Source organism: Rhamphochromis longiceps, linkage group LG17 (genome assembly GCF_057381845.1).
Source record: "Rhamphochromis longiceps isolate RC_006_pf linkage group LG17, R_longiceps_female_GT1.1, whole genome shotgun sequence".
NCBI classification, from domain to species: Eukaryota; Metazoa; Chordata; class Actinopteri; order Cichliformes; family Cichlidae; genus Rhamphochromis; species Rhamphochromis longiceps.
In genome coordinates, this window is record NC_140573.1 from 26,096,048 (window position 1) to 26,107,727 (window position 11,680).

Here is an 11,680-nt window from a genome sequence, read left to right on the forward strand (position 1 = left end):
GTCAGCGAGTTAACTCCAATTTTTAGCTCTCGGTTTTTTCTCTTAAACCTGGCCGTCAGCAGCTACTGTCCGGACTATGCATCCCTGGCTGATCCAATTCAGTGCAAGTCATCAGAGTAAACTCAGGTAATGACAAAAAATTTACATATTTAATTGTGTTGTGAAATATTGGATATTGCGGTTATGCATGTATATACATTGTAGATATAAAGAATCCTCAATATATTTATAAATAAGTATATGTTTTGGATTTTTGTAGTGGGTAGATCATTTTGACTTGGTCATTTTATAAGTAGCTCACATGCGGAAAAAGTGTGAGCACCCCTGGTCTAGACCATTCATCAGGTCCCAATCAACCCAAATGGCACAGAGAAATTAAAAATGCGTGAACTGAAAGAGTTCAGGCCTTAGGAGCCAAGGATCTGATGTAACCTGCGGGCTCGCATCAGGATGCACGGAATTACAGATGTAGTGTCCTGAGATCACATTAAGACAAATGAATCCAACTTCTAAAAGTCAACTGATTCATGATTTGTACTTAGTGCTTCTTAGAACATCAAAAGCATTTGTGTGTGAGTCCTTCACTGAAAAGTAGCAAGCTCTGTTAAATCATTTTCTGTTTGTAACAAGTCAGTTGTTTTACCTGATTCTGTTCCTCCATAGTGACTAATGATGCTTATAAGACTGTAACAACCATCACCCTGAGAAGGAACAAATCCAAAGAGTGTTAGTTTCATAAAGTCTCACATCAGTGTGATAATTAAGCTGAATCTCTGAGATGTTCTGCAGTCTGTTTTTACCTGTTTGGATGACACCACCAAGTCCCTCTGCAGCCTGACGGGGTCATTCACCTTCTGAAGCTTGCAGGTTTTTATAAAGCCAAACCTCTTCAGGTGCAAAATGAGAACTCTGACAGAAAAGAAAAAAAAACCCAAGGTACAAAACAAGAAGAATGAGTGACAAACACAAACCAAAGATGGGACAAAATGACTGCTCAAGTGTTGTCTTAAAAACTCTGTTTTTTGCACCACAGTTTGGAAACCAGGTCAGTCGATCAATTCTGATGTGACCTTACTCACCTTGGCAGTGTATGAAAAGACGGCTTCACTTCCGAGGTCGTCCCTCCACAATCACAGAGAAATTCTATTTTTTGTTCCTGAACAACAGCACAGAGAAAACAGGCTTTATGGTAGAAAAAAAATCACAACATATGCACACAAACACTAACAAAAAAGGTGTGTTAAGATCAGTGATACTATATCTCTACTGGAATTTCTGATCTTACCTTCAAGTATGTCTCTAACATGTTTTTAACAGACCCCTCTGGAACCAGGTCAAGAGACAAGCTGGTGAATTCCTCTTGGTGTGATGATTGGTGACCGCAGCTACACATTTAAGGAGTAACATAGTTAAAGTAATGATCAGGTAGGAGGAAAAGAGGTATATGAAAACGTTGCAATCAGCCCTGTGTTTCTGAATGACGGGCTTACCTCTTGCATGTCCTCATGTTTTCCATTTTGAAAACATGATGGTCTTCTACTGGGCAGGTATAACTTCGGCCCAGGAGAGCTGCTTTCCTCTTCAGGTGAGGTGAAAGGCTTTTGATCTCATTGAGGAACAAGGTTAGGAATTCATGAGCATCCTGAAAGAAAAACACAGAGGAGATTTAAAACAGAACATAAACATTAGAAAGTAAAGGAAAAAAAACAAAATGTCCAAATAGCTGACATACTTTCTGTGCACTGCCTTTGTATTCAGGAGCATGTTTGCTGAATGCCTCCTTAAAAGATTTTAGGCGATGTTTTTTAAGGCCATAATCTCTTGAATTATGACAGTCCCTGATGTCAATGAGCCTTCTGTAAAAAGGAAAGGGTAAACAGACATTTCTGGTGTTAGATATCTTTGCTCTTCAGCTTTTTGAAGAAAGTAGAAGGTTGACGTAGCACACCTTAAGAGCTGAGCTTCTGGGACTGCTCTCCACAAAGTCTCCTGATGGCTGATGTCTCTAATGAACTCGTCAGTGTTGAGCAGGCTCTGCAGGCAGGAGTTCATGTAGCAGGTGTTTGCAGTGTTTGGAAACCTGCCACACATACACAAAGTTTACAGTATCAGTGTAAAATAGTTCATTTTCTCCATTTTGACAAAGTGAGCTTTGGTCCTCGTGCACCACGTGTACTCACCCGAAGTGGTCCACAGTCTGAATTTTATTTTCCGTTATTTTTCCATCGTTCAAATGTTTCGCTACACTATTGCAAAAAGGTAAAAACACGAACACACAATTAGGAAAGATGTCAAGACGCTAAGCAGTGTATGTGCATGTATGCATGAGCTTTGAAGCTTAAACATTTTGACGTTTTTCTCTTACATGTCAACCACCTGCTCCCATACATGCTCTTGTTCCAGAAACTCCATAATCAAAGTGTCCCAACTCAGGTCTGATGGCTCACCGTTTTCAGTGGTGTTTTTAACCTGGTGGGAACTTTCACCACCTTCCTTATGGGTGCTGCTGGATGAAGAAAGGAGTCAGGGATGCATAGCAAGCACAACAAGACAACAAACAAACATTGTCTCTCTGGAGAACAGCATTCAACCATCTAATGTTTATTTTGATAAGCACTCTGCCAAAATTTTAAAAGCACTTACCTGGGAATGTCTGTAGTTTTGTCCTCGGGGCATTCTGGTTGTCCTGCTCGGGGGCAAATGACCTGTACTGGGTCCTCTGAACTGTTCGGTGGAGGCTGGACTTCCAGTTCTCGGCCTTCTGTTTCCAGGCAGTCTTCTTGAGGTGGTGCTGCCTCGGCAGGTGTACAGTCATGCTGCATGTTCTTTAATCTGCAAAAATATACAAAAGGATGTCAAGTATCAAATCTGCAACCAGAGGATCCCAAAAGAATTTTGCTTTAAAGTGAGAAGATTAAAGTTTCCCTCACTTGTCACTGATTTTATCAGGTTCCAATGTTGTTTCAGGAGCAACCTGCCTTTTTCTCTGTAGAAAGAAACCAAAAGACAGGACATAGCTGTGTGCTTCATTGCTCTTAATTTCTCCCATTTTATTGTGATGAGTAAATGCTTGATGACAGTGACTCTTTCCGTAAAACATACCTTCCAGAATTTGAAAATAGACCAGCGAGACTTTTTTTGTGGCTTTACAGTGTTGGTCTCTGCCTCTGTATCGCTGTCAGTTTCCTGTAGAGAACAAACAAACATAATGTTATTAAAAAAGTAAAGTCACTTAAAATGAACAAGTACATTTTAAGGAGAATATGCATTTCACGTGTTTTCTGTAAAAGCAAACCGAGAAACAGCAGAAGAAGTGTCTCCATTTTCTCTTCTTCCTTTTCTTTTTACCATTTTCATGGTTAGGTGGTGTGGCAGCAACAGAAGCCTCCGGACAAATTAAATAAATGATTTCTTCATTTTATTTTATTATTAATTTATTTGTTTAATTTTTTGTTGTTCCCAGAGAGCAAGCCAAACACTGGTCCTGAAAAGGACTATCTCTAGTAGTGTCACGGACCCAGTTCCAGGGATTCGGGAGACAAGTAGTGGTGCCATTTTCATAGTTAGGTGGTGTGGCAGCAACAGAAGCCTCCAGGACGCTGATGAGGACAAAAGTGTAAATGTTATTTTTCAAAGTGGAAATTTTTAACAAGGAGTACATCCTGGATATTGCAAAGAAAAATTAATAACTGTTATTGAATACCAAAATGAACAAAATCATGTATTTTGTACATTTACACTCTATATTTTCAACTAATCTCTGAATCGATATAAATAATAGACAAAACTAGAAGCTGTAAAAATGATATAAACACACAAGGCGGAAGAAAAATAACAATAAAGGGGAAATAAAAGAGCTCACACTAAACCACTGCTATAAATATCTCCAGCAGCATTAAAGAGTCACACATTTCTTTACCTCTTTTGAGACGTAGAAGGAATTTCTGTTTAGAAACAAGAAAACCAACATCAGTAATGCCATAAAACAAACATACCAAGGGAGGCTCGTTTTAAAGTTTGAATGGTGGCTCTAGGCTAGTTAGAGTGGAAAGAGGAGTAAGTTGAATGAGGATTTGAAGGGTCTCCCCATTGAAATACATTATAAATCTTTGTTGAATAAAGTTGAATATTTAAAAAATATAAATGTTAAAAATGAGAAAAATAAAAGCACACATGTCCTAAAGAAGAGGAATCTAACGGTGGTTGAAGGGTTTTTCTAAGTTGAACGGTGTTGAAATAGTCAGAGTCAAAAAAACGTACAGAATACATAATAAAACAGAAAAATAATAATAAAGATTACTTAAACAGCATCCACACTAATAAATTTTGCTGTACCTCAACTGCTCACCATTTTCTGCTGAAGAAAGTGGATGGATGGATGGACAGACAGACAGATAATGTTATAATTTAGAAAGAAATTCTTATTGAAGTTTGGGTGTTTGGTTGGGTCTAAATATAATCATATTGAATACCAGTGTTCACATCCTGCCTTCTAAACAACACTGCTTTCTTTTAACTGTGATCACAATCTTCCTTAAGCTGAGCCAAATTGATTTAACTGACAGAACAATCAATTTAATCCAGTGAACATATTCTGGAGCTTTTGATCTTTACACAGCCTTCACGATAAGATATTTCTTCCAGATTTCAGCAGAAATTTAGACGCTCTACTAGTATATTTTGAAATAAATGACATAATATGTCACAATTATTACAGAAGGGTTTTCTTACCCGATGCTTTTATCACCTCCACGGCATCATGTGTCTTTGCTTTTTAAAAGGACAGTTGAATAACAAATAGATTTTGTTACATAACAAAACTATTGATTGTGGCCATGATTAAAAAGAAAATACAGACTGTCCAATGTTTTGGCGATTTATCCTTCCACCCTGACATCCTCCCTGCATGAACCCTCCCTGCAAGCAACATCAAACTGGGGATTTTTGCTCTAATGGTAAATCATTTTAACCAGTATGTGATCAGCCAACACGTCTGGTTACACCTCGGGAGTGAGAGCGGTCTGGATCAGCATGCACTACAGTTGACTAAAGTTACAAAAAAAAGGTGATCGGAAAGTTGCTGACAAACCTTTCTTGCAAACAGATCAGGAATCTCTGATGTTGATGAATATTGCAGTTGAAATTCTTATCAAAGCATGGCGTAGCTCATTTGTATCCAATGTGTCCTGCAGTGTCTGTCCCCTGACACACTGGGTCATGGCATCTGTGGGAGGGATTTGTCACTGAGCTGTCAGTGAATGTTGGTTGTAAAGCAGTGAAAATCCAAACCACAACTGCTCGAGCCGTTTCTCATCACAAGCATGTCAGGTAGTGCCATTTTGTCAAATCCCCAGACCAAACCAATGTTTCCTAATGTTTCCTGTCTAAAAAAGTTAAAACTAACCACCGAGTGAAACACCCTCAGCATCCAGTATTCATTCAGCAAGCCACTGATGTCAAAGGATACCTTGTCTGCACTTTTGAGACACTGCTGGTTTCTAACAGAAAAGCTGGCATGATAACCTGAAAATGAGCATTCGGTGATACACCGTTAAAGCCACATCCAAAGGGACTTTGCTGTTTAATCAGGTGGGTTGTGCACAGTGATAATGATGGTGATAAGGTGGGAATCTCAAAACGCAAAAAAGAGACAAATATAGCAAAAACAGCTGAAAACAATGCACAGATATCCTCGGGTGGCACACAGACTCAATCGAGTGTAAAACAGAATCCAGCAGAGTTCTGCAGATCGAATCTTTCTAGACAGGAAGTTTCTTCCCTTTCATGTGTAACTTTGTGAGTCTGTGCGTGTGTGTGGGTATAACTTAGACATTGGGAAATGGCTGGCCATCTGAACTTTAAAGGTGTCTGCTGTGTGTCCCTGGAATCAGAGCAGAGGTTGTTCCTTTTCAGTCAGAACCCCGTTGTCTCATGCGAACACACACACAGGCGTAGACAGAAAGAGAGAAACCAGAGGGACGGGGGTGTGATGATCACCCCCTGCATGCTCGCGAACAAGCGTAACAATGTGTGCACAAAGCAGGCAGAAAGAAAACGTGAAAATGCTTTTTGATGTGCTTTCATGACTACAGTTGTAATAACAGTCTCTGGGTGACAACAAACACGTTCACTTTTCAGGCAGTATAAGTACAGGACAAATCACTCAGTGATTTAAGGGTGACAAACTGTTTCATTAATGGTCATACTGGAAACAAGATCACATCAGGGGCTAGACATACAGTCACCAGCCACTTTATTAGGTATTCCTGTTCAACTGACTGTTAACGCAAATATCTAAACAGCAAATCACACACAACTCAGTGGATATCGACATGTAGATATGGTCAAGACAACCTGCTGAAGTTTAAACCAATTATCCGAATGTGAGGGGGGAAACAATGGTCAGATGGGCTGTTCTGATTATTTCAGACACTGCTTGCCTGCTGGGATTTTCCCACACATCCATCTCTGGGATTTACAGGATTTTTCTGAATGGTCTGAAAAAGAGAAAATATCCAGTGAGTGAGAGTTGTCATGGTCTTAGTCTTGACCCACTGTTTTTATGTTTGAAGTGTTAAATTTTTGTAAATTATTAATTGTTTTGAGTTTTGTATGCATCTGTCGGGTTTGTTTTATTTTGATAGTCCATTGTCTCGTGTGTATTACGTTCAGTTTGCGTCCCTTACCCCGTTACGTCTTTTTTGTTCCTGCTGTGGTTCCCAGCTGTCTCGACTCCTCTAATCTTCCCCTTGTTTACAGTGGCTTGCAAAAGTATTCGGCTCCCTTGAACTTTTACACATTTTGTCACATTACAGCCACAAACATGAATCAATTTTATTGGAATTCCACGTGAAAGACCAATACAAAGTGGTGTACACGTGAGAATTGGAACGAAAATCATACATGATTCCAAACATTTTTTTTCACAAATAAATAACTGAAAAGTGGGGTGTGCGTAATTATTCAGCCCCCTGATTCAATACTTTGTAGAACCACCTTTTGCTGCAATTACAGCTGCCAGTCTTTTAGGGTATGTCTCTATCAGCTTTGCACATCTAGAGACTGAAATTCTTGCCCATTCTTCTTTGCAAAACAGCTCCAGCTCAGTCAGATGGGCAGCGTTTGTGAACAGCAGTTTTCAGATCTTGCCACAGATTCTCGATTGGATTTAGATCTGGACTTTGACTGGGCCATCCTAACACATGGATATGTTTTGTTTTAAACCATTCCATTGTTGCCCTTGCTTTATGTTTAGGGTCGTTGTCCTGCTGGAAGGTGAACCTCCGCCCCAGTCTCAAGTCTTTTGCAGATTTCAAGAGGTTTTCTTCCAAGACTGCCCTGTATTTGGCTCCATCCATCTTCCCATCAACTCTGACCAGCTTCCTTGTCCCTGTTGAAGAGAAGCACCCCCAGAGCATGATGCTGCCACCACCATATTTGACAGTGGGGATGGTGTGTTCAGAGTGATGTGCAGTGTTAGTTTTCTGCCACACATAGCGTTTTGCATTTTGGCCAAAAAGTTCCATTTTGGTCTCATCTGACCAGAGCACCTTCTTCCACATGTTTGCCGTGTCCCCCACATGGCTTGTTGCAAACTGCAAACGGGACTTCTTATGATTTTCTATTAACAATGGCTTTCTTCTTGCCGCTCTTCCATAAAGGCCAACTTTGTGCAGTGCACGACTAATACTTGTCCTATGGACAGATTCCCCCACCTGAGCTGTAGATCTCTGCAGCTCGTCCAGAGTCACCATGGGCCTCTTGGCTGCATTTCTGATCAGCGCTCTCCTTGTTCGGCCTGTGAGTTTAGGTGGACGGCCTTGTCTTGGTAGGTTTACAGTTGTGCCATACTCCTTCCATTTCTGAATGATTGCTTGAACAGTGCTCCGTGGGATGTTCAAGGCTTGGGAAATCTTGTTGTAGCCTAAGCCTGCTTTAAATGTCTCAATAACTTTATCCCTGACCTGTCTGGTGTGTTCTTTGGACTTCATGGTGTTGTTGCTCCCAATATTCTCTTAGACAACCTCTGAGGCTGTCACAGAGCAGCTGTATTTGTACTGACATTAGATTACACACAGGTGCACTCGATTTAGTCATTGGCACTCATCAGGCAATGTCTATGGGCAACTGACTGCACTCAGACCAAAGGGGGCTGAATAATTACGCACACCCCACTCTGTAAAAAATGTTTGGAATCATGTATGATTTTCGTTCCACTTCTCACGTGTACACCACTTTGTATTGGTCTTTCACATGGAATTCCAATAAAATTGATTCATGTTTGTGGCTGTAATGTGACAAAATGTGGAAAAGTTCAAGGGGCTGAATACTTTTGCAAGCCACTGTATATATTGTCTCAGTCTCCTCTTGTCCCTCGTCCAAGTCTCTGGGTAGAGTCCCTTGTGTCTCTCTTTTGTGGGTGTTTTTTTTTTTTTAAATCTCCAGTTCAGGTTCTCCGTTTGGTTTTCCTTGTTTACCTTAGTAAACAGCTCACTTTATGTTAACTAGTTCCTGTTCTCCTGCATCATCTGAATTTAGGCCCTTGTTAATCTTTACACAATCTGTAGCCCCATATTGTCACAGCAGTCACAATGTTGGGAGAAAATCCTTTGTTAATGCCAGCAAACCACTTGAGTATTTTTTCTGAGTATGTCCATCCCTTTATAAACACAGTATGTCCAGCTGATGGCTGCTTTCAGCAGGATAATCCTCCATGTCACGAAGCTCAAATCATGTCAAACTGCTTTCTCAACACGACAGTGAGTTCACTGCACTCAAATGGCCTCCACAGTGACCAGATCCCGAAGATGGAACGGGGGAGTTGCATCATGAATGTGCAGCCAACAAGTCTGCAGCAGCTGTGTGATGCTGTCATGTTAATATGCACCAAAATCTCTGAGGAATGTTCCCAGCAGCTTGTTGAATCTGTGAGGCAACTGTGAGGTTTCTCTGTGTTTTCTGCTTTTTTGGGTGGAGAGCTAGACTGGTCTGTGTTCCATCCTTGGGTGGAGCTGCCCTTCCTGGGTTTGCACATTCACACCTGTTGCTGCACTTCTCTGAATCAGGCATCAGCATCTCCCATTTGTTAACAAAGACTTTCAGCTGTGTTCGCCTGCCTGTAACCTTATAGCAGAGGTTCTCTAATGCTTTGGTTTGGTGTGTGTTGCTGTGTCACAGTCCAGCTTAGAGGCCTTGGATTTAACGTGAAATAATGCTATCAAAAACACATATGTATGGTATGTAAGACAAATAATTATTTTAAAAAAAACTATAACTAAAATATGACTGTAGAGGCTGGTTGACATGTCACGCATAAAATGTGTAAGCAGTCTTCACTCTGATGTATTTCCTGTCTCTGTACTAAGCTGCTATAAAGGGAAAAGCCAAAGGGAACTTCAGCAGACTGCCACTGAGCTGACACAGTAAACCGGAGGCTGATTCTTTAAAGCTTTACTGAGTGAAAGTGCCTCTGACCCCGTCTCTACATCTGCGGGTACCAGCTATTAATACATAATGGAGAGATAAGATGAATCGCTGGCTCAACTTTCACCCATAAATAGCTATACATCGCAAGATACAATTAGGAATCAGGAACCATGCACTTCTACAGAGCAAACATTGTTTTTTTGCTAAATGTTGTGTTAAACAGTGTTGTTGTTGTTTTTTATTCTAACCATTAGCTCACTGTTTTTCTCCAGAGTCAGATGGATCAGATGTTTAATTTTTTTATACAGCCAGGTAATGTAAAAGTGCAGGACGAGTACAATAATGAACTGTTCAGTCTTTTACTTTATGATAATTAAAAAAAAACCCTTGCATTTAAATGTAGTCACACACTGGCAATTTTATGATTGGGATAGCTTTTCCTTTGTTCTGACATGACTCATTGGCCTCTTGACTATAATCTAGAGGAAAAATATAACCTTCCATTAAGGTCTGGAGAGATCCTCCTTATTAAGTGGAATATTTTACCCATTGAATAAGCACAAATGAAGCACGGTGTTAATGCAGGCAGGCCACAAAGTCAAGCTGAATCCAGAGTTGATCAGCTGATTACTAAAGTTACATTCTCATACAATTAAACCGTATTCTGTGTCACATTTGGAGGGAAATGTGTATTCTGTCTCCAACGAAATTTAGCGAGTAGTGTAGATATTATCCACATTAGAGTTTGACATTTAGGTGTTTTTGTCATGATAAATCTGCCACCGAACAACCAAAACCCTGCAGTCAGTGAACAAGATATTTTCTGAGCAACAGTTTAAGTGGTAATGTCAGACTGAGTTGAGTTAACTAAGAATTATTATTGTCCAATTTCAGCTGAGTCCAGGCAGGAGAGATCCAAGGGGACAGCAAGCACAAGAGCAACACATCAAGGGTTTTCCTGGGAGAGAGGACAAAAGCAGACAAGAAGTATCTGAAACCTAAACAAGGCACGATGATAAACCAAGTCTTACATTACCACTTAAACTAGCTGAACAATCCAGTGAAGGAGAGGAGAAACTGGTCCTTAAGGAAGCAAGACTCCTGGAATCTCCAGCCAACACCCAGTGCCTACATGTAGGAGAAGAGGATGGAAAAAGACAGAGAGTGCAAGAGAACGAGGGAGAAAAGAGAGGAGGAGCTCTGGACTCTGAGGACCAAAATAGGTTTTGTTTTCCTATCAGGTTAAGACACCAAAAAGATTTCAGTTGGGCTTAAAATAAACACATTTGGAAAGTCAGCCGAGCTTTCATCTCATCCACTTCATTTTGTAAGGTGGAATGAAAAGGAGCAACGGGAGGAAATTAATTGTATATAACATACCTGAAAGCTTCCCTTGAACATCACAGTTAGGACAGTGCTCATGAGCACTAAAAAAGCAGGCGCAAACTGTAGGTGTCCCTATTATAACTCGGTAAATGGGTCAATCTTTGGTGGTAAAAAGGGGTTATTCATCCAAAAGGTTACTCTTGTCACTGACACACGACTGAAAAAACAGCGTTGTATAAGCAACACACATAATGACCTATTACACTGTCCTCACAAGACTCCACTAAGGAGTTTTGCTGCCTCTTCTTAAAAGAACTCTCAGTGTAACAGGTGGCCATTAACATCTTTAAAAATCCAATTCTAGTGACTCTTTTCCCTTCACAGGTTGACTCTTGGATCCTTTTTCTTCTTTAAAAAAAGAAGGCTCCCCGCCTTGCCAGGAAAAAGAAACGAAACAGCTCACTGGAGGGAAATAGAAGAGAAGGAGCGATAACTTTTAAAATCTCATAGCTTACAGAAAGATAACAGCAGGAATCGTGCAGCATTTCTTTTACACAGCATCCACTGCCGTCTAGACGATGGTTGACCTTTCTGATGCGACCAGTGTTTCACTGGATTTCAAGGCTTTTTGATAATGTTTCCATAACGTAGACTGCTTGCAAACCTTGACCTTTGTGTGCTCATAAACAACATCATGCCTTCTAAATGCAGACTCATTATTTTGCGTGAAACAAACGGTCAATATGCACAGGGCAGGCATATTTTATCGTGTTTTTTGACACTTTCCCTTTTGTTTTCCGAACTTTTTGTTAAATTCACCTAATTAATAATTTATTGCATCATAGTTGTTTGATGAGGGTGTTCAGTGAACTGAGAAAAGATTGACATCACCCCAAAATATCAAATCCTTTGATACGATTCATCATAA

The 11,680-nt window shown here is 40.3% G+C and overlaps 1 protein-coding gene across 1 annotated transcript; it reads right to left on the reverse strand.

Annotated features, from left to right (window-relative positions):
* Nucleotides 1-375: 375 nt before the first annotated feature.
* Nucleotides 376-3,357, reverse strand: LOC146649795 (ubiquitin carboxyl-terminal hydrolase 37-like). The gene is made up of 14 exons (XM_085386107.1): nucleotides 3,349-3,357; nucleotides 3,103-3,186; nucleotides 2,931-2,986; nucleotides 2,644-2,832; nucleotides 2,366-2,506; nucleotides 2,181-2,246; nucleotides 1,949-2,080; nucleotides 1,733-1,856; nucleotides 1,491-1,642; nucleotides 1,286-1,385; nucleotides 1,080-1,156; nucleotides 801-909; nucleotides 644-701; nucleotides 376-476 (listed from the first exon to the last, which is right to left on the reverse strand). Exons 1-14 carry the CDS (start codon nucleotides 3,355-3,357, stop codon nucleotides 376-378), a joined length of 1,398 nt encoding a protein of 465 aa, XP_085242233.1.
* Between the last annotated feature and the right edge of the window lie 8,323 nt (nucleotides 3,358-11,680).